The following is a 23,419-nucleotide window of genomic DNA, read 5'->3' as shown; positions in this document are numbered from 1 at the left end:
AGCCGCTCAAAAGATCAGATAAAAATAACAAACTTGCTCTTCTGTTTCCCACAACTGGTCACAATAGCCAACAAGAGGCACTGCAGTTGATGTTGTCACCCAGCTGGCCTCCAAAAATAATCACTACATGAACTGAATACTTTCATTTACAAAATAATTATTCCTAGCTGCCCAAAGGTAACGTCTGATTCATTGGATCTTAAGAACAGTCCCTGCTGGATGCATGTACTATAGTACTATGTATTAGGCAGTGAGTTCATGGTTTGAACGGCTTTGTTTTTTAATTGTCTGACATGTAATCAATATTTTCTCTCCGATATGTACTTTTTCATGACTACCTTTGACGTAATCTGCTCTGCTAGTTAGCCTGGTGTAGCATCTGTGGTGCTTTCAACATGGTAAGATATAAAATGGTAAAACCTGTTGTGCTGTTTTTGCTTGGCCTTCACTTTCTTTATTCACAGGTGTATGGCCCTCAGTCATGCCATACGCTGTTATTTTCAGAGTAAATTGTTAGATCCTCAGAGATGCTGTCATTTGTCATGTCAGTTATAGTAAACATGCTCTGGAATAATTATTTATTTTGTTATGAAAGAAAAGGTCTACACAACTTAAAAATCTGTGTGTGTGTGTGAGAATTTTGACGCAAAGTCTGTCAATCAGTCTAAAGGGTTAAGGCTATGTTTTGAGCCAGAAGTTAGCAAGGTGGATGAAGTCCACCTTTTTTTAATATCAAGTTATATTGTTACACTGATGTAAAAATGAAATAGTCCTGCTCATTATATGCCAAACCTAGCTTGAGCTGAGTCTAGTGACGGATCGTAGTGTTTTTGTTGTGGGTCGTAGAGACCACCTACTCTCTGAAAGTGCAACCCAGAGAACGAGCGTGACACTCGATCGTCGGGGCTCAGCAGCAACAGAGGAACAGGTTTTCTCATAGGAAGGGAGGGGCAGAGCACAACCTTTTTAGAGGCAGAGGCTCGAGTTTCAACACGAGACTCAATACTGTGAAAATGCAATGCACCCGTTCTCCTGCCTGTTTGACTCGGTCCTTTTTACCATTTGACCCGATAAGCCTCACCGTGAATGTGCCTTGCGGTTGCTGGATGTTTTTTCCGCCATGCATGCTGTCACAAGTGAAGCACAAGAAGAGCGGAAAAACTCCTTAATGTTATGTTCCCTTCTGTTTACGATAGCTTTTAAAACTTTTAGTCTAATCCGCCGCCAACGCCATCGCCGTTTATGGCCACTATCGGGTTTTATTTGCCCGCCCGACATCGTTGTGCACAGTAAAACAAGTCCCTCAGCCATTTTAGGTCTAAGGCGGATTTTACTTCGCCGTCCTTTGAGGCTGACAGCGGACTACAGCGAAACACGTCGGCTAGACTAAATGTCCCCTTGAAAGACTTGGAGATGAATATCCTCAGCTAGAGTAACACTAGTTGCCGCTCAGGGTCTCGCAGCCGGGCATTGTTGGGGTTTGGTTGCCATGGCAGCCTCACAACCGTGGGCCACAAAGAGATATTTGTATGGATGTGGTTGGGTGTGTGTTGTGGAGGCGAGGGCACCGTCACAAAGGTGTTCCAGCCTTTAGACCGTGTCCACAGACGCACACAGGCCTTGCAGGGGAAACACAATTACTTGTTTTTAGTATTGCCGGTGGTAATTTGTGACTGTTGTGTTTATTGTCCTGAGGGCATTTTGATTCACCGGCATGGCGATCATTCATAGGGCAGCATTCAGAGCCCAATCAGGGCCGAAGAGATCTGCTGGTTGCCCTGGCTGGTGTTTGTTTTTCTCTTTTTTTTCTCTAACATTACTATGTTCCCCGCTGTGACACTTTGTGGTGATCTGTGCCCATGCTGTTGGGAAGCCGTATGACTCGCAGCCTTGATGTTTGTACGCCAACATGACTAGTTCAGAGCAGATTGATTGTGGAGGCTAATGTTTGTGACAGAGGTTGAAATGTGCAAGTTACTCAGAAGAACAGAGTTGTTAATTAAGAAATCATCCAAAGTGAGACGGCACCCACATCCAATCCCGTCCTGCTGACCTGAGACCTGCTAATACGAGGGCTGTGCATCAGCAAGAATCTGGCGACACGATAAGCATCATAATACAGGGGTTACGATTCAATACATTGCTCTTGAAGTTGCACTCAAAATAAAAAGTAATTTAAAAATGATATGCAAAGCTGGCGACTAGCTGGTGGGGAATAGGGAACAGCAGCTAGAGCCACATATTTCCCTCAGGGGTTGGTGGAGACCGAAAACGGAGCTAAGAGGAGAGGGAATATTGGTCTTGTGTTTGTCCGGTGGGAAGACGTGTGACTGCCGTCTGCTGGGTGTGTAACCCCCTTCTTAGCTTCTATGCTGCTGACTTTACCATGTGAAACAGAGACGGAAATCTACAGTATTCCTATTTGTTATCAGTGCACGACAGGTGTCAGAAACAGGTGAACGGCACTGCCTGGCCTGTACTGTAAGATGGAACTGTTTAGATGCCATATACTTTCACATACTTCAGCTCTCTGAAAACAGCATTTTCCTTTTGAATAGGGGTTTGACTGGTGAGACGTAACCATGGATACAGTGCAGTAAAACCTCTTCAGAATATTAAGTCTTAAAACGGATCTATGTCTCCAGATTGCTGTTGTGCATCGTCCATAAAATAAGAGCTTGATCCAGCATGCTTTTTAACGGAGTGAGAGAAACGTTATTTATTGTTTAGCGAGGAGGGGGAGAGCACATCTGGAATCATTTGGGCTTTTACGAATCTTATTTACAAGAACAAATAAGTTCCCGCGACATTCCTCCGAATGAGTAAATGTGCTTTGGAAGGAGAATATTAAAATAGCTAAATGCAATACTGATCCTGTTTGATGACTCTCTTCCTTACCTGTGAGAATCATCTGAGCTTTTCCACCAAACAGCCGACCCGCTTAAAATAATTGTGAGTGTGAGCTAATTCATTGATGCACTTTTATTGTCATGTTTGTGTTTGTGCAAGGTTGAAGCTTGGATATGACATGAAACTGTTTTTTTTTTGTTTTTTTTTGCCGCTTGTGTTCATGAAGTTACACTCTCTGCTCTTTGATTTCCCACCGTTGTTTTCAAAAGGAAAATAAAAAATGGGACATATTCTGGGCAAATATCCAGATGCAATTCTTCAAAGCCACCTGGACGTAAAGCTGGCGGTGTACTTGAAACAAATCAATTTCTGCATGTTCACATGGGCCAAATGCCAAGTTTCTAACTAAAAAGCCAATTAATCAATCGGCCAGATAAGGGTTTAAATAGCGGTTAAGAAACCAAGATGGAAATCTGAAAAGCGGGCTTGAAGTCTCAAATTGTTTTGTTTTGTGTGGAAAGTGTGTGTAACGTGTGTCAGCTGTTTGCTGTAGTGCTGTGGCTGAACAATTCCCCTCCCGGGCAGGTCAGCCTGCACTCCTTCCACAGCACCAGCCAGCGGATGTCCTGCACGGCACTGCAGCCGGCAGACGCCAGCGTGCACTCCCGTCTCCAACTGCACCGCCAGAAACGTCCCCGTGTGCATTCTTTTAGATTCTCGCTGCCTTTTCTTGCAAAAACAATGCTGTTGCCTTTCAAGACTCCTGTGCTGCCACCGTAATGGCTGGTGAAAATAGAAGTCCAAAATATAACTGAAGGAGAAACTACAATCGACACCATTAATCTGCGTCATGAAATCCAGGGCTGTTGCCGTACAAAGAGGCGTCTCTCTCTCCCCTCCCGCCACAGCTGACTCACCACTGGAAAAATTGAACTTCCTGTGTTGGCCCCTAGCAGTCTTTTTGAAGAAGATGTTGACGTGTCAGCTTTAGGTTTCTTTTTCTCCTTAGACAACCAGTTTTTTTTAATCCAGGCTTGATGAGTGAAGGGCTTTTTTTTTTCTTGGCACAGTAAGTTGATAAAAGTGCCCTTTAATTTCTTGTGAATGCTAAATGGAAGCTGGGCATCTACATCGCGTCAACGTCAATTGGATAACTGAGTCATCAACTGTTTGGTGTCCTGACTCGAACCTTAAATAGAAGACAAGAAACGCCAACTACATTTGGAAAGTTACTTGCATATATTCGTAATGTTCTTCTTTTTACAAAAGGCCCACATTTCAAGTGTTTTATAGACTTTGGTGTCTGCTTGATTAATGCCCACGGTGGCATTTCGTGGCATTCCACCCGGCCCGGCTGCTCTCCCATGGCTCTCTGTAGCAACCGGAGCTTTAACTCTCTCAACATCACCGGAGCGGTGCGGTGATATACAATGACAAGAGTGTTTGTGGACGTCAACAAATCCAGTCCCTTCTCTACTCCTTGTGTTTCCCCAGTTCGTTTGCTCCGTTGTGGCGCCGCGGTCGTAAAGGATCCTTTCATCGCCTTTGCCACAGTATTACTTAACATTCTGTGTATGCTCGCGCGCGTAATCCATCCCGCTGTCCCGCGCTGAGATGGAAGAGCTGTCCCTGACATGCACATGGGCGCGCACGTTCTCCTTAGCTATAACCGGGATACAGTATTTGTGATGAGCTGTAGACTGTGACTTGCAAGAGGTTTTACCAACGGCCACCGGTGTATAAATGACATTAATTTCACATCTCCATGTTCTTCTTTCCAGGTACTCCCAGTCATGATCGAGGACAAGGGTCACCGCGTGACCGACTACTTTGTAGTGGCCGGACTGACGGACAAATCCACCCCCCTGGAGCAGGACCTGTCGGAGACCAAGTCCAGCGGGCCCAAAGCGCCCATCACCGACTTGGCCGTCATCAACAAGTCGGCGGGAGAAACGGTCCCTGAGGGCTTTACGTGCATCGACAGCACCTACAGCGGCCAGCCAGCCAACCTTAATCATGGCAGTCTGAAGAGCCCCGAGCTCTTCCTGTGCTACAAGAGGGGTCGGGGGAAGTCTCCTCTCATTGACATTGGGTGAGTCGGCAGTTTCTGTTTATGTCAGTGTTTGTAATCTGGAATGTTCACATTCCTGCTAGAGGCTCAATATAACTGGCTTCCCTTTTTCAGTTGCTGAAGTAAAACAAATCAATAAACAGTTTAGAATCATTCATTTGGACTGCAGAAGTTTGTAGATTGACAAAAGGTACAGTATAGTCTTTTGGTTGCATAAGACTGGATTTAGCATCGCTAGTGCCGTGACCGTTCAGAAGGCGTGTCCGCTTGCTTGGCTCTTGTGTTGCTGTCTGCAGTGATCTCGACAAGCCCCAGGAAGAGCAACGAGCTTCAAAACCAAGTTTTGTGGTGGCCAAACTGTGGAATTTCAACTTCCTAGTCTGTCACTCGAGAGAAAGAAAGAAAGAGAGATGTTGCGCAAGCAAGTGGTAAAAGAGAGGCAGTGTATTCTCAAATTTCTTACGTTATGTTACGTTCTTAAGTAACGATCAAAGACTCCACCGATGATTTACTCTACTGATACAGACTCTGTTACATTTTCTCCTCTGTATTTCATTCAATGTGCATCAGTCAATAGCCCTACATTTCAGCAGTAAATGTCATTGTAGTGAGAAAACCACCAGCAGCCCTTGTGCCATGTGATGATGCATTTTGTACGCAGGTCTTTCGTGGAAACGCAGAGAAAAATGGGCACAAGGAACCTTTTTAGTTCCTTTTTAAAAACTAGTACCGAGACTAAAATTACCAGGAACTTCTGTGGAAATGCTGCTATATATTATATATGTAAATCAGAGGATACAATAGTTTTAAAGCAAATTTGACTTACCATATAACTAGACCATATGCAAATCATTATGTCCTAAAGTTCACTGAAAGCTGAATGCAGAGTTATTTTCCCCGAGGCAAGAATGAGCAGTCGGGAGGCAGGGTTGCTGTATGGGCCCCGTGGTACACAAGAATGTACAGGGGCCTCCAACGCAACCGCTCGTGACCTTAAGGGAAGCAAAGACGAGTTTGGTTGTCACGTCGGCGCATCCAAGTAAACTGGCCAATGAGCCTGTGAAGGCCTGTAAAAGGTCGCTGCGGACGCCATGCGTGCAGAGCCTTGAAGTTCCTGGTCCCCGGTAATACATCCGCCAAGTGTGAAGTGGATCATATGAAAATGTCGGCAGGTATAAAGGCCGAGTCTTTCAGTCACTCCGAGGAAGTAGGTGTGTTGACTGCACCACTCTCTCGGCCCTGTTGCATCATGGAGCGACGCCTCTTGGCTCCTATCCATTGATACACTTGTCCTGCTTCCTTCTATCGTGTTATGAAAGGGAGCTCCGTCATGTTTCACTTCATCCAATCCAGCGAGCCTGAAGCTACAACTGCTCTTTCCTCATTCACAGGGGAGCCAAAAAAAAAACGTTCCCCACATTTCATCACAGGTGCTTTGTATCTGTTCAGCATGCTCTAATGAGAACAACGATGCAACAGCCTGAGGCTTTTCCAGTTCTCCACACACACCTTAGTCTTTGTCCTAAGCCTTTTTGTGTCGCTTGCTATTAAGCTGGAGTCTTCAGTCAAAAGAGACGGCACTCTGCTCACTCTCTGAAATGATCCCCGGCAAAGTCAGGTTCTCATTAAAGCTGGTGCATTATAATCTCACTGTTCTGTCATTAATTTAGTTGATTTTAATTGTCGACAATGTGTTTCCTTTCTGCTAAATGTGGCTTTAAACTACAGAATAGTAGTGTGTTCTGTTTTGGTTGAACTACAACACTGAATGTCAGTCAATATTTCTGGCCTTGTTGGTACTTTTCCTTTCATGCGATTCCTGTCCTCACCTGCTAGTCTTCATCCACCGAAAGAATAAGTGGAAAAGCGAGCAACCTGTAAATCATTCATTCTTCCTTCTGCCACCTCGGCTGTCGGTGAGGCCAGCCGAGCAGAGCCCGGGGGGGCTCCAACGCGTCACGACTCACTGTGCCCATTAGGATGCTGTTTTCGTTGCCTAAATGAGAATCTCGCTGGCAACTGTCCTCCTGGCCCCTTTTGCTTTGTCCTGTATTCTTTTCAGAATAAGTGGAGTGTTTCAAGTGTATTTCTTGGGGGGTTGAAAGAGGGCAGCAATCGCAGCTTTTGGCCTCCCACGTGGCATTGTCCAGATGGAATGGGAGCGCATGGAGCATGCTGCCATGGAAGCCCTGCAGTCATGCAAAAAAATAAAATTGAACACAGTGGAGACTGATTGCTTTCCTGACGGTCTCTTTTAGCTGCGCGATACTCCGCAACAGGAGTGAAAGGCAAGCTTGTGATGCATAAAACATTTTGGCAGCAACCCATATTCTGCCATTCAAACGCGCGTGTTTTGCTCCCAGCTTGATCTTTGAATCTTGATATGAAAGTTTCCCTGGCTGTCTGGGACTTGAATGAGTCAGCTGGGAAATATGTCTGAATCACATCACCCATTGAAGACGGCTTCTCACCGAGGCCTCAAAGGGAAACCAGAGCTTTTAGAAGAAAGTCAGTGGCGCTGACCACACGCACTGTGAAACAGCAGAACAACCACACTTCAGCCTCCTGCTTATTGTCTCTCAGGAATGCACTTCTTTCCTAAATCAGTCTGAATGTGGATTTATGCGTTTGCAGAAAGAGTTGCACTTCTTTTTGTACATTGATCAGAATAGTTTTAATAGTTGCATACCTGCAGAAATCACTGTTGTTGTCGTTGATTGTTGTTTGTCTCGTCTAACGTCTCATGTAATGTATGCACTTTCCGCCTAGAAAAATTCCTCGTTTGTGTAAACATTCCTGGCAAATAAACGGTTTCTGATTCTGAAATCACGACCTGGTCCATGGCTGGTGGAAACAAAAATGAAACAAAGACAGTTATTTTCTTTGGTAATTCTGCTTTAGAGGATCCTCTGGAAATGTCTCTGTTTCAAACCAGTGACACCTTCCCCATTTGGGAAAAAAACACAACACAAAAAACATCCAGTATTTATGTTGTTGGTTGTTGTTTTTTCTTGTGCTTTTTCTATTTTACAGTCTTCTTTCTTTCTTGCAGTCTGTTTATACACTCGTTTGGTTGTTGGTATTTCGGCCATGAAAGTCTTTGTTTTTTGCAGTGTAAACTGTTGTTTGTCTTTTTGCAAAAAAGGTTAAGAAATGAAAACCATGCCTGACAGAAAGAAAATAACTGAGTCCAGGCCAGCGCTTTGTAATATGTGTGGCCATGAGTCATTGTAGTGCCAGCTCTGGCACAGCTCTTCTGTCTGCCATCTTCATTTTCACACCATTTCTTTATCACTTTTGCACTCGCCTAAAGACAGCTTTACCCACTTACTGCCGGGATACGTCCCTTTTTGTATGTGATCTCATCTTCATTCTTGAATTATATAAAAACAAACAAACAATGTCTTTAGTTTCTTTACTTACTGTTTGTCGTGTTTCATCAGTGTACTGTACGAGGGTAAGGAGCGTCTGATCCATGGCTGCGAGGTCGTCCAGGCCACGCCGTACGGCCGCTGCGCCAACGTCAACAACAGCTCCGCCACCTCGCAGCGCATCTTCATCACGTTGCGCCGAGCGCCGCCCGTCCAGCCTCAGAACTCCCTCGCAGTGACGGACATATGTGTCATTGTCACAAGTAAAGGGGAGATACCGCCACATACCTTTTGCAAAGTGGACAAGAACCTTAACTGTGGCATGGTGAGTTTGATTCTTTTGTTCTGAAGCATGAGTGCCCCTGTGCACCATCGGTCATTAGAGAAGAGTTTTGTGACATTTCTTTGTGACTTTCAGTGGGGCTCCAACGTGTTCCTGTGTTACAAGAAATCAGTATCTGCGTCCAATTCCATCAGTTACAAAGCCGGTGAGTAAAAGCCTCTGATGCTTTACCATGTTAGAAGTGTACAGTTGTCTGCAGTTACTTTGATTTTATTGTTTTTGCACTTTAGAGAAGCAATGAAAGCTCTGACTTTGTTACGTCTTTGTCTCAAAGCTCAAGCGAGCTTAACCTTCAGTGTATCTGTGATGTTGCACGAGATAGTTATTGCTTATTGCAGCTGGCATTTCTAATTTGTTGTCTGACATTTTCACTGACCGAATGCTTCCTTAAGAACTTGGCCTTTTGACTTTTGACTTTTGGAACAGCTGACCGCGTTAACACGCGTATAATCAGCGTTCCAGTGGGTGTGTGCACTCACACACCCATTGCAGATACACATGCTGGCTTTATCTTTTTGACCGGCCCTTTTCCTGTGAAGCGGCTGTGTATTCATCTCAGACAACAGCACTTCCTGCCACGCCCAGTGTTTGTGTGTCTGCGGGCCTGTTTGTGTATGCGCGTGTTCACATAAGAATGTGTGTCTTGTGGAACGACATGTCACCAAACAACAATTTACAATGTCAAGCAGCGTACAAAGCACTGAAAAACACTGATCTCCCTTTTTCTTCGAGCCTCTTTTGGTCAACCCTGGCAGAGAAATAAAGCCTTGATCATTTGCTTTCCCCCTCGTTCTGCAGGTCTCATCTTTCGTTACCCAGAAGAGGACTATGAGTCTTTTCCTCTGTCAGAATCAGTCCCTCTCTTTTGTTTGCCTATGGGCGCCAAGATCGAGTGTTGGGCACCAAACACACGCGATCCTCTGCCGGTCTTCTCCACGTTTGTCTTAACCATCTCTTCTGGTGAAAAGGTGAGCAGCAACCGAAACCAAGCTATAATTAACCCAAAAAGTATTTTTTCTATTGTGGTTAAACTGGCCAGGAAGCCCAAATGCTACAACGTTGCTTCATGGATTTGTCCGTGCCTCCTGGTTCCAGGTGTATGGATCAGCCATCCAGTTCTACGAGCCGCATCCGGTGGAACAGTTGAGCGAGAAGCAGAAGATCCAGCTGGGCCTGCTCACCACCGTGGAGAAGAAGGTGATCCCCAACCGGCCTGTGAAGAGCAATAAATGCATCTGCCTGCTCTCCCGCTGGCCCTTCTTTGAGTCCTTCCGCAAGTTCCTGATGTTCCTCTACAAGCTCTCTGTCTCCGGCCCTCACCCGCTGCCTATTGAAAAGTAAAGATCTGCTTGCAACTATTGACACTTACATTGTTTGTTGGGGGACATTGATGCAATATACACATCTCAAAGTTCACCTTTTGATAGGTTGAAGGTTGTTGCTGCATATGTTTTGAAGATAATTTGAAGACCACATTTTGTGTATTTCTCTCAACAGGCACATCTCGCACTTCATGCACAATGTGTCATTTCCATCCCCTCAAAGGCCAAGAATATTGGTCCAGGTGACGTGTTTTTTTTTTCTATCTCTTTACCCTTTTTCATTAATGCGATCATATTGTCAGTCAAATATATACTTTACCATGTGTACAATTTAGTTTTTATAATTTCTCACATGAACATTATTTTAATTTTTTTTCCTCTCAGCTCTCGGCACATGACAACTTGATCCTCTCCCAGCCTGTGTGTACACCCTTGCCGCTCAGGTACAATGCTTAACACATTCCTTTTACAATAAATAATGTGTTCAGCTACTTTGCATACTTTCCATTTCAAGCTGAAATGGAAAGAAAAGTCCAAAGCAAGATGACAGCATATGTAAACACAAGTAGGCTCTTGGCAACACGGATCAAATGAAACTTAATGGCCAAATTGTCTTAACAACATTAGAAGCTACTGGACATCCTTATATAGAAGTTTAGAGGATTTAGACTATGGGCATTACGAAGCAAGTATGACTTGCAGGTTTGTTAGATTGCATTATATTTTTAAGTGTAAGGTGCAAAAAAAGACTCACAATTGAAAGTTTAAGAAAGCACTCTACCTTTTTGTTCCCCCCCTTTTGGGATCTTCATTATCTACCATTGTTTAGATTTTTTTGAATTGCCTTTTTTTTTCTCCCTAGTAATCTAATAGCTGGCTCTAGTTACAAACTCGGAACCCCTTGTTTCACGCTCCATTCATCCCTCACGTCGCCTCTCCCGCTGCGTTCTGTTTTTCCACTCTCTGCATGAACTCATCCATTCACTAATCTCCCGTGTGTTCTCCCTCCCTGTCAGCGGGGCGGACTACAGCACTCTGCTGATGAACCTGGGCTCGGAGAACTGCGCCACACTGCTGCACTTTGTCCTGCTGGAGAGCAAGATCCTGCTGCACTCCCTCCGGCCCGCCGTGCTCACCGGAGTGGCCGAGGCTGTGGTGGCTGTGAGTATGAGCCACACCCAAACATGTTCAGTGGTACTACTGGCGAGATTGAGTTTGCGCAGCATCCAGCGCTTTTTGATCTTGTTAAGATAGAGATAATAAAAATAAATCACATTAAGTCCACTTATCACCCTTCCTCTTCCTTTTTGAACAGCCAGACCTTCACTTTACTGATGACATTAGAAATGTACTGCATGTACAAGATGTGTTTCCCTGAGAATGAAGTTGAATACATTGTATCTCTATTGTGCATTAAGTCATATAAAGTAATGGCCCAACCACTTTTAAGAGTTTCTATACTCAAGGAAATACAACTTTTATGTATGATTATCATTCCTTCACTCTTGTTGGGATTAAGCAGCTGTAAAATAACCAAATCATCTGCATACATAAAAGCATTAATCGTGGGTTAACCAGAAACACAGCCGGTTTCATAACCTCATCTGACCTGCATAGTGTGATTTTTAAAAAGCATGTGTGTGTGTGTGTGTATGTGTGTGTATATATATATATATATATATATATATATATATATATATATATATATATATATATATATATATATATATATATATATATATATATATATATATACATACACGAGCAGTCTGGTCAAATACTTTGGAGAACAGTAAAAGGAACATGTTTTATAGATGTCGAATAGCAACAGAATCAGTTTTGCAAACATTATGTCCTTTTCTTACATTTCCTCAGACATTTAATCAAAAATCATGATTCCCCCAGTGATCATGAACAAAAGTGATTGTCTACTGTTCGGACAATTACACATAGTCACAGTAGTGCCTCTGTTTCTGCCATGACATGGTTGCACAATCGATATGATACAGGGAATGTGCAGTTTATTTATTTAAAAAAATCATTGTAACTATTACTTAAAGTTTTTGGCAGTCATCAAAGTGAATAAAGGGGTTATAACGCCTTATTTTGAGAGTGTTTAAATGGTATTTAGATGCCCTTTCTACCCTGACAGTTACACAGTCGTACCTTTCACCTTGAACTTTGCCAACCATGTCTCTTTGAAAACACAGGATGTCCCAATCCTCAAAAGTCCCCCAAATGCATTTGAAATGTCGCAATGCTTCTGCCCCCAGAGGGTGTAAAACTCTTAATTATTGTCAGCCTGGTTGTAGTAAATGTGCCTCTCTCTCTTGTCTCCCCTCAGATGATCTTCCCCTTTCAGTGGCAGTGTCCATACATCCCCCTGTGCCCGCTGTCGCTAGCAGGCGTCCTCAATGCTCCCTGTCCGTTCATAGTGGGCGTGGACTCCCGCTACTTCGACCTTTACGACCCCCCACCAGATGTTGTCTGTGTGGATCTGGACACCAACACTATCTATCTGTATGCTGTGCTTTGATCCTAAACCATGTCGCTGCTTGCTTCTTCTTCTTTACTGTATATTTACAGCCCTCATAAAGTGGAGCTATCTCAAATTTTGCAGCAACACATTTGTTAAACCAAGAGCACAGTGCAACTTATTGTTGTGCAGTTATCCTGTTACTTCCAGCTAACTGCCTTTGTGGTATTGTGTGTTACAGTTCTGACGAGAAGAGACATGGCAACTGGAAGAACCTGCCAAAGAAGCCCGGCAAGAGTCTCATTAACGTACTGAGCAACTTGCACCACCAGCTGGGCACTGGTACAAACAGCATCTTACCTGCTCTTGTTGCTAAATATTATTTATTAGAATGGGGGGAGAAAAGTACCTTAGACAACTCACTAATCTTAACTTAAAAAGTTCGTAAAAAAAAAGTAAGTAAAAGTAAAGTAAGGTAAAAGGCAATAACGTGCAACATATGAGAATAAAACATAGGAGCATCATCAGGTGAAATAAGATCATCTACATTTGTAGAAGTCAGTTTTTATATTTTAGAGATTTGATATAAAGCATTGTACTTTTCCTTTAACCTTCAGTAAGGAAAATGGGGAATAGATGAATAACTCAATGTGTACCAAGACCAAGGAATAGGAACTATTTAGACACTAGAATGAGATAGTGAAAGATAAATGGACTAATATAAATAAAGTAACTTTATTATTATTTTATCAACTGATTGGTAGTGAAGGGAAAAGGGTAAAAGCTGTTTTATGTGTGTGTGTATATGTATGTATGTGTGTGTGTGTGTGTGTGTGTGTGTATGTATGTATGTATGTGTGTATATATATATATATATATATATATATATATATATATATATATATATATATATATATATATATATATATATATATATATATATATATATATATATATATATATATATATATATATATGTGTATGTATGTGTATATATATATATCTATATCTGAAAATAAATCGTTTTTTAAACTATAAACTATTTTAATAATTTAGTTAACAAGGCATTCAGTTATATATTTAATATAATAGCCTTTTACTACATTTAGTCAGTTTTCCATACTTGCATCCATAGCTATATATGTCAATCACACAAGTAATAATTTAAATGTTCAATGTATTGCCATGCCAAGCGCCTCCTCACAAAACAATATAATGTACTTTAATTGTTTAAAATGACCTTGTAATTTGTGTTTTTTTTAGTTTCAGTACCTCAAATAGAACAGGAAAACTCAGCAGTGGACATGACCCCCATAGAGGCGGACTTCACCTGGCAAAAGAAGAAGACTTCCCTGGAGATGGAAATCCAGGAGGCCTTCCTTCGCTTCATGGCCTCCATCCTGAGAGGCTACCGCTACTACCTCAAACCCATCACCCAGGCGCCCTCCAAAAAGGCCACGTCTGCAGACTCCCTCTACGACCTGCAAGGTAAGGAACGAAGGGAAAATGAAGGTGTGGATCATGTGTAAAACCATAGAATTCAATATGTAAGTAATGGTTTTGTTTATGCGCAGCCTGAAACTAGAGAATGCGTTGATAGCTTCCCGGCTTTGTACGCATAATTTACAGGCCTTCATTTTGATAGCTTCACCTAATGTTGAACGTTATTGGCATTTCTATTTCGAGGAGTGTTTTTACAAATCAATCAGCTTTCTCCTTGGCTGTAATAAGACTTCACTAATGTCTGTTGCTGGGAAATTGGGTCTCACCTCCATTCACCTTCCCTGTCAGTGATCGATTTTAGCTGCAGACGGACGGTGTGACACAACATAATTTAACACTTTTGTCGGAACAGCCAAACTTCAGTTTTTGAAGAGGGTTCAAAATACAGGTTACAGTGAAAACAAGAATGACTGGGGAAAGGTGAAGGTTTTTAAATGTAAGTTCTGTTAAACTTAAGAAGTGATAGCACAATCTGTCCTTGCCTTCCTTCCTGCAGGGCTTCTCAAAAGCAGAGACAGAGCCCACCAGAAGTTCTACTCCCAGCTCACCAAGACCCAGATATTCATCCGCTTCATTGAGGAGTGCACATTTGTCAGTGACAAGGACACCGGCCTGGCCTTTTTTGACGACTGTGTCGAGAAGGTGATTACCAGACCAGCGTCAAGCTGGTCTCCGATATGTACACTGGTTTTATGATGTTTTGTTTTTTCCCCTTCCACGAACACGCCTTTTGTTTTATGTTTTATTGGCAAAATAATATTCGTCCACTGGGAGGGTAAGGAAGCCAAAATTTCCTCTGATTCATTCTGGTTCCTTTGCTCTCTTTCCTCTTCTTGCAGCTTTTTCCCTCTGATAAAATCACCGACAAGGGCACTAAGGTAATATTGTGCTTACACTGTAATCAGATATCCTCACCCTTGTTATTGTTATGTTTGTGACCAACATTAAAATGTAATTAAAACAACCTTTCCCTCCCCCCCTAATTGTAAATGTCCTTACCAAGGGGTGTGGACATTTCCTCCTTTTCCTAACATACAATCAAATAAGTGTGTTTCACTGCCTAATTGGAAGTGCGTAATAGATTGTGTTTTGCTTGTAGTTGTGTGCTTCTTGTAAAAGTCCTAGTTTCGATATCGCTAAGGCTCTGGATGCGATCCTCGCTGCAGGTTGAAGGAGAGTCGTCTGAGGACACGAGACTGTTGGAGCTGGACGAGTCCCAGAAGAGCGAACACACTGTTTTTGTCATGCCCCCTGAGCCTCCAGTTGGCGATGGAACGGAACCTGGCCGCAGATACACGTAAATCTCATACCCTTATTATAGTGAAGCTTTATTAGATGGAGAAAGATTGATGCCAAAGTCTGAGGCACCTGTTCTTTTTCCTCCAGCTACAAAAGTTTCCCCCGGCTGCATATCGAGCTGTTTGACCGTCCTAGGGAGTTCCACAGAGTAGCGGAGCCCAGTCTGTCCAGAAGCCCGGCACTACTGGCTAAGAGGACAAAGCAGGTGTGTACATGCTCACACAGGCACGCTCAGCAGAGGACCGTGGACCTGCCTACAAGGACCAGATGTTTTAGTTAACTTATCGCACTCTCCGTCGCCATCGACTCTCAAACCACGAATGTCTACCTTGTTCAACAGGAGATCAAGCTAGCGTACAAGATGGCGACGCGTTTCCACTCCAACCCTCCGCTGTGGGCCCGCTGCCTGTTCAGTCACTGCTACAGCCTGTGGTTCATCTGCCTGCCGGCAGCCGTGCGACTCTCCAAGTCTAAAAGCCGTGCCATGCAGCAGGCGTACAACGTCCTCCTGAAGATGAGGACCACTGAGGTGGAGGTGCTGGATGAGGTACAGTCAGATTTAACTTTTTTTCACATTTCTTCATATCTAAACTTCTCTTGGTGGAATGCTTATATTATTATTATTATTATTTATGTTTTTTTTCTTCTAATGTTTTTCATCTTTGTGTGGTTATCAGGTGTGTTACAGAGTGGTGATGCAGCTCTGTGGTGTGTGGGGTCTTCCTGTCATGGCCGTGCGAGTCCTGGTTGAGATGAAGAAAGCTGGAGTGCATCCGAACGCCATCACATATGGACACTACAACAAGGTCACATGCCTCCCTTTACATTGCTAAAATACATCTCTCTTGTAGCTCAAATCAATGTTAAGACTTTCTGTCTACCTACGCATGTCCTGATCCGTCTGTCTGATCCCTCTGCAGACCGTCTTAGAGAGCCCATGGCCGAGCAGAAACCGCAGTGGCCTCTTCATGTGGACCAAGCTTCGTAATGTGCTTCGTGGGGTGGCCCAGTTCAAGCACGCTTTAGACCGAACACCTTCCAAGAAGGAGCCCACCACAGGTGCGCATGGAATATAGGTTATCTGATTGATGATTGGAGACGCTGTTTCCTCTCATTCGGTTTCCTTGTTTCTCACCCATTTTTGTTTTTCTTCTTTCTGTGTCCTGCTGTCTTCAGCAGCATCAATAGGTGGGTCAGCAATCCCTGACGCTGACCGCTTGAGTCATGGAAGTGCTGACAGCTCAAGTGAGGTCAACGGTGAGGAACGCAACGTATTTACCCACAGCCACGGCATGGAAGACACGGCAGACAACCACTGTGGCACAGGTACTGATCCACTCACCTCTCAGGAGGTTTGCATGTGTGAGGCTTTAAAACGTGACCGTCCAAAACGACATTTGCTGATACTTTGGTCCACAGGGCGGCAGTCCGACCAAGGCTACGGCTCCAAGGATGAGTTGCACCAGGAGCTGACGGAGCCTTCACATTCAGTTATTTCCACAGAGGAGAGAAACGATTCCAGAGCCCAGCATAACGGTAAGAAAAGCTCCTTTCATTCCAGTGCTTCCACATTTAAATGTGTGTGCAAGAGAAAGCCCATTTCCTCCTTGTACATTGATGTTGTTCTATGTATGTTTAAAACCAGGAGGGGACATTGCTGGCTCAGTGGACAGTGCTCTAGCAGGAGCAGAGCCCCCCAGTCCTGTTGATGTCCCCTCGCCTGTCCCCAGCATTGTGAAGCTGTCCACGGGGAGCTTTAATAGTGGCAGGGAAACTGGTGAGGAGAAAGAGGAAAGGAAACTTTTAAGTTTCATGAAGAAATTCTCTTTTTTTTTAATGATTTTAGAATGCAGTCAGAAATTGTTATTGCAATTTTTGTCACTTCTGTGACTTTTTATGACAAATACATCGTTATGTTCTGTCATTGCATTCTCATATTGAAAAGGACAACCCTCACTATATCTGTACACATTCTGCAGGTACAGGGAAGCTGTTCAGAAGACGCAGCAAGTGCGATAACGTGTCTCTCCCTGAAGACGACGCCTCGCTGCCGTCAGGGGACGGAGCCAACCAGCCTCAACAGCAGCGGCAGAAGTCCTTCGGTGAACGCAGCTGTAGCTTCAGCGCTGAAACCCGTGCCGGGATGCTCCTAGAGAAAGGCGTGGACCATATGGCCAGTCAGATGGGCGCCGATGCCCGGATCCTGGCTGCAGCGCTCTGTGCAGGCCAAAGTCCACCCCCTAATAGTGTGTCCAAAGCACTTTTTAAAGACCTGGAGGAAGAACCTGAAGACGATCCGGGCTTGACATTAGGGAAGCTGCCAGAGGAAGAGGGAGCAGCAGCAGAAGAAGAAGGGAAGGGAGAGGATGAAGAGGTAGAGGAGACTGAGTTTAAAATGGGGAAACGAGAGAGGAAGCAGACTGAAACAAGCGAGGAGGACCCTGGGTTGCGAGGGCTGACGCTGGAGAGGGCAGACGTGGAGGTGGGTGCTGACCCACTTTCCCTCCTGGTGACTGAGAGCGACGAGTCGGCCTCCGTCAGCAGCCAGGAGCCGCCGCGCTCCATGCCTGCTGTGGTGTCCCGCAACCTGGCCGAGGAGATCGAAATGTACATGAGCCTGAGGAGCCCCATGAGCGGGAAGTCCTCCAGCATGGAGCTCCAACAGACCCAGGGAGACTCCACCGACGCCCCACAGCCCAAGCAGTCTCTGGAGCGCAGGGCTAGCCTCCCCGTGCCTCCTGTCAAAACTCCAACTGGCTCCCCAGGCGACACACCCAAACGCAGCCCCGCCACTGTTACTCGCTCCAAGACTTTCGCGGTAAAGACGAAGACCCCCGGCAGCGCAACGGGTAGCCCGGGTCCTAGATCATCCTCGCTGACGGCGCTGGTCAAGTCCTCCCAGGGAGGGTCATTGGGCTCTGTCATCAACTCCATTTCAGCCATCAAGATGGACCACCTCTTGTCGGGACCTAAGATAGATGTGCTTCGATCGAGCATGAAACAGGCAGCAAATGTGGCCAGTAAAGTGTGGGGAGCAGTTGCTTCAGCTTACTCTTACTCAGATGACGAGGTGAGCGTTGTTAAAGGATGTTGTTCCTTTTTTATTTATGTTTTAAAGCTGTATAATTTGTCAGCACCTGCTGATGATTTTCGAGCAATCCTCTTCATCCCATCCAACTGTACTCCGCAGGAAGACCAAGCTCAGGGGGGTGGCGGCTTCCCGTCCCACCTGGATGAGCACATGCTGGCTGCAGATGAGAGCCCCGAGAGAGGAGCCATCCCAGGGCTGGTGGCCAACGGTCTCAACCAGAGCTGCACCAGCCTGGGCAGCAGCAGTGGCAGCAGTGACACGGGCCGAGGGACCCACCAGACACGTAAGCACTCATTCTGTAATGCTGGCATATGAGGGGAGAGGAAGAAAAGGGGCCCGATAAGGTTCGCTGGCTGCTGAAATTCGTTTTTTTAAAGTTTGTTTTTTGTCTCTGTCCGCAGATCCAACTCCTGGACGAGCAGGCAGGGGTGCAGACTCAGAGCAAGGTTCCTCACTTCACGCTTCCTCCTCGAGCATTTACCAGAACTGTGCACTGGAGGTCAGTAAACTCCATTGTTCTGTACTGCTGTGCTTGCTACGCCAATACCTACATGGCAGTAACCGGTTGGACACGTTTCCTTGCTGACAGGTGCTCATGTCCAGCTGCTCCCAGTGCCGCTCTTGTGAGGCCCTGGTGTACGATGAGGAGATAATGGCAGGCTGGACAGCTGATGACTCCAACCTGAATACCAACTGTCCCTTCTGTCACACAGCCTTTCTTCCCTTATTGCACATCGAGTTTCATGACTTGCGAACTATGACCGGGTAAGAATCTGTTAATGTTGTCACTTCTCCTGTGTACCTATTATAACGTATTTTTAAGATGAGTCAAATACAAACTTGCTGACAAATGTTCCCCCTCAGGTTCTACGTCAATCCCAGTGCCTCAGGAGATAGTATCCACAGCACCACTACCCAGCCCACAGCCAGCAGCTCAGCTGACATTAAGACAGCAGACCTTATCTCTTTCGCTGAAGAGGAACCTCAGGAGACTCCGGACAACCTGCCTGGTGCACATAAGAGGTACAAGCCAAACGAAATCAGTCTGACACTGGACGTGAAAAGCCATGGTGACGTTGCAACTATATTAACCGTGAGTGAAATATTTTGTTGTCGCAGAACCTGTTCCTGAGTCCTCTTTGCGTGTTGTGTTTCTAGTCTGATTCCAGAGCCGGCGCAGTCGGACCCCTTGGGTCTTCTGGAGCACCAGGCAGCGGGGAAGCCGCGGAGCTGCAGTGGGACGTCACTGACGCGCAGCAACAGTGTCGGTGGCCCGCTGCAGAGCCTGGACTACTCCCAGAGACCTGGACATGGCGTCTCCACCACCAGCCTGCCCTGCAGCCTGCAAGCGGTGTCGGTCAGTTCTCCTTACTGTCGCAAGTTAACCCCAGTGTTATGTGTCAAATATAGATATCGTCAGAACCGCTATAGCTGCATGCAGTGAAAATGATTAGTGTGTGTGTGTTGGTCAGGATGGCATGGGGACCAAAAGGCCGAACCCCAAGCCTGTGTCCGTACCGTACCTCAGCCCCTTGGTGCTGCGCAAGGAGCTGGAGACCCTGTTGGAGAACGAGGGAGATCAGGTAAAAGTTCTCACTCACACATACATGATCCTGTAGTCTGTTTTATCGCAAACGTTTGCCACACAGCTGCTGAGCTACTCTGCCATGTCCAAACAGGTGATCTACACCCACAAGTTCCTCAGCCAGCACCCCATCATCTTCTGGAACCTGGTTTGGTATTTCCGTCGCTTGGACCTGCCCACTCACATACCTGGCCTCATCCTCACCTCTGAACACTGCAACAATGGAGTAAAGGTAAATGAGAAACAATGATACATGACGCCTTAAGTCTGAGTCGTCAAACTCATCAGGTCCTAAACAAGTTACTCAAGACTGTTGAGACGTTTACGTTTAATGTAACTAAAGGTTTTTCTCTTTGCAGCTGCCCCTGACGTCTCTGTCCCAGGACAGTAAGCAGGTCTACGTCCAGCTCCTGTGGGACAACATCAATCTACACCAGGAACATGGAGAGCCCCTCTACCTGCTCTGGAGGACCTTGTGTGAGTGTGCACTCAGACACGCATCAGGCCGAAGTGTCCACCCTCCTGTGTTAGTCATCGTTGTAGAGGTCAACATCCAACATTTTACACTTTTAATGCCACTATGTGAAGATTCGTTATGTGATGGCTTGATGTTTTTTTTATTTATTTGTAGAAACCACATACGCCACTAGGTGGAGACAAAGACAAGTCTTTGCAATGTCACAGAGGAAGTTTACGGGTGTATTAGTCGCAAATAGAGCTAAATACGAATGTTTCACATGGGGCATGCTGTTATGGCCTTAATATGAGCTGAAATCTTGGCAAGAAAATTGCATGATGTAGTCATTCTACTTCCTTGGATACAATGTCACTGTTGGCCAGAAGACTTGAGGCTCCCTTAATGGAAAGGATAGAATAGCAGTCTTTCTGATGGTGCATGTGTTGTTTTCCAGTGGAGAAGAAGGGGATGCTGGCTCCCACAGACCACCAGGAGATTCGTACCCTCCTCAACACGATCGTTCACAACATCCAGACCAACGACGTCTACGGGCCAATCATCCTGTTGATCCGTGAGATCAAACGGCGCCCAGAGGGCACCAAAAGGCAGAGGTCCGTCTTTGTCCTTAGAAATGTCTCCAATTGAGCTTTTCTTAAAGCGCTTTTGACTTATTTTCGGTGGTTCCAGATTTAGCTTAATCTTGTGAATGTTAATGAAAACACCTTGTCTCATTTCTGTGTCCCGTATTTCTCTCAGAAGTATCTATAGAGAAATATTGTTCCTTTCACTGGTGGCGTTGGGGAAGGAGAACATCGACGTGGGTAAGTTAAATGAACCAGTGACCACCATCTGAAGGTTTTTCTCCTACTGCATCATATTCGTCATTTTGATGCCTTTCAATGATTGCGAGTAGAGTCGCATCAGCATTTTTTTCACTTACGAAACTCTACTAACTATCCTTAATACGTAAATAAATAGATGCATTCAAATTGAAATCAGCGACAGGCTTATGTCTCCTCTTTAATGACCCCCCCCTCTTCTGCCTCCCTGCAGAGGCCTTCGACAGGGAGTACCGCCTGGCTTACGACGAACTGAGCGCCGAGCAGCTCAAGTCCTTGAACCGCATCGATGAACCGCCCGGCCCCAACGTCCAGTGGTGCCTTAAATGCTTCGGGACCCCCGTCATCTGACCACACCCGCGGCAAAGAGAGAAAATGTGACTGGTCGAATGCGACAGCAGGCAGGAAAGGACGGGTGGCGGGCCGGAGTGTGAGCGCAAAATGATTTTGTATTTAAACGCCTCCAATCGCCCAAACATGGTACTTCTTCTTCCCCTTGTCTTAGAAGATGCCCATAGTCTGCTTCTTCTTTTTTACAACTGTATGATGCTTTTTCCAAGCAGCTACTTTACAGGGGTAACTGTTTCTGTAAAAGGCTTGGAGAGCTGCAGTGAATTTTTTGGGACTAGTTGAGGTGTGCTTCTTTACAGCGTGTGTATAGAATGATAAATCACTGTACAGAATATATCGACTGCTCCCGTTGTTGCCGTGTGTGTGTGTGTGCTCGTGCGTGCGCGTGTGTGTGGTAAGTTCCCTGTCTTGTAGCCTTTTGCCCACGTTGCCTAAATCTGTTGCTTTAGGCAACTTGAGTTGCCTAAAGTTGCTTGAGACTGTGTAAGTCCCCTGACTGTTCGCTTGTGCACTTTCTGAAAAAAATATCAAGAAATTACTTTTTGTACATAATGTTTACTTCCAGGGGAGGGGTGTCTGAAAACAGGGTTTGCCTCGATGCCTTGACTGTTTGTGTGATCCGAGTCTTAATGAATGTTGAAGTTTGTCATTGAAATGTACAGGTTCAGAGCTCTCCGTCCGTGTAAATATGCATCGGAAGCGTAAACGGGAGAGGACTGAGGACAATCACTAATTATCGATCACTAAAATCGATTCTGCAACATTCCAGATGCCTTGCAATCAAGACAGGTCTTAACGAAGTATTATTGATCTCTACAGTAACCGAATAAAATCAGCCGATTGGAGGAAGAGATTATTAAACGAACGCATCGATGGGACACTACCCATAGCCACACTTTATAACAAAGACGCATGTTCTCTTAAGGGACAGACGACTTGGTGACCGAGCGTTCAATCCAACCTGTGTTTTTAATATCTACATTCTTTTAACAATAATATACTTTACTTGTTCAGCTAATATGCCTTATTGTAATGTTGAATTAGAACTGTAACTCGCATGTAGTGGGGCTACTCCTTAATCCAGCATAAAATGAACCAGTATATATATTTTTTAATTGGGTATACTATTTGCAGACAAGATTGCTATTATGGTTTACACACAGAGTAGCTTTGGATGTTAGAGCTTTATGCTGCATGGGGGCTTCCTCAGTACGGCTGACACTGTGTTAAGAAAGGAACAATCTTCCAACACGACATTCCACTGAATGCGGACACCGCATGGAGGAGAGGGCAGAGTGCTGTGATGAACTGCTGGGGAGTGGGTGCAGATGGTCCTGTTGTAAACTTGGGAGACTGACTTTGTACAGAAGCGATACTATTGTGAAATATTCAGTTTGCGCTGTATCAATAAAAACCTGACCTTAACCCAGGGTGAGGATGAGATGAGACCACATGAAAGAAAAAAACGGAACATACAGTAGTTTCTTCTTCAAAACAAAATAAAAATTATCACTTATTTATTTTTGTATCATTGACATTTGGATTGCAGACAGTGTAACTTAGCATTTTTATGACTAACAACCTTCCCTTCGCCTTTTTAATCCGTCTTAAGGGATCCCTTCCTGTACTGATTTTGTAAATATGACCTCCATATGGCAGAGGATGTACAGAAGAGACTGTTCTTTAACAATAGATTAAGAGACCTCTTACCGTCCTGTGGAAAGGAATTGAATGTCTACACTTATGTGAGCTGCAATAAACGAGTTTATGAACTGATTGAAAACCAAATGTGTCCATTTTCTTTTTTGCCTCTATTCCGAAAAGGATTTGTATTGTTCAGTGTCACGTGTCAGAAGCTCCA

At 44.8% G+C, this 23,419-nt stretch overlaps 1 protein-coding gene across 1 annotated transcript; it reads left to right on the top strand.

The window, feature by feature from the left end:
* Window positions 1–4,643: 4,643 nt before the first annotated feature.
* dennd4c (DENN/MADD domain containing 4C) lies at window positions 4,644–23,335 on the top strand (the record flags this gene model as incomplete). The annotated part of the gene is made up of 33 exons (XM_079216291.1): window positions 4,644–4,942; window positions 8,365–8,617; window positions 8,711–8,780; window positions 9,434–9,603; window positions 9,731–9,972; window positions 10,133–10,199; window positions 10,342–10,400; window positions 10,974–11,118; window positions 12,302–12,477; window positions 12,675–12,775; window positions 13,697–13,921; window positions 14,433–14,578; window positions 14,776–14,814; window positions 15,103–15,233; window positions 15,323–15,440; window positions 15,576–15,782; window positions 15,913–16,041; window positions 16,156–16,294; window positions 16,412–16,561; window positions 16,655–16,771; window positions 16,881–17,012; window positions 17,215–18,305; window positions 18,426–18,609; window positions 18,728–18,825; window positions 18,916–19,091; window positions 19,191–19,349; window positions 19,485–19,683; window positions 19,799–19,909; window positions 20,006–20,143; window positions 20,271–20,388; window positions 20,823–20,979; window positions 21,125–21,189; window positions 21,422–23,335. 33 exons carry the CDS (start codon window positions 4,644–4,646, stop codon window positions 21,556–21,558), a joined length of 5,748 nt encoding a protein of 1,915 aa, XP_079072417.1. The 3' UTR covers window positions 21,559–23,335.
* Between the last annotated feature and the right edge of the window lie 84 nt (window positions 23,336–23,419).

This window comes from Taurulus bubalis, assembly GCF_910589615.1.
Source record: "Taurulus bubalis genome assembly, chromosome: 3".
Classification (NCBI taxonomy): Eukaryota; Metazoa; Chordata; class Actinopteri; order Perciformes; family Cottidae; genus Taurulus; species Taurulus bubalis.
Note: the sequence above shows the minus strand (reverse complement) of the source record. Positions and strands in the feature narration are given on the sequence as shown.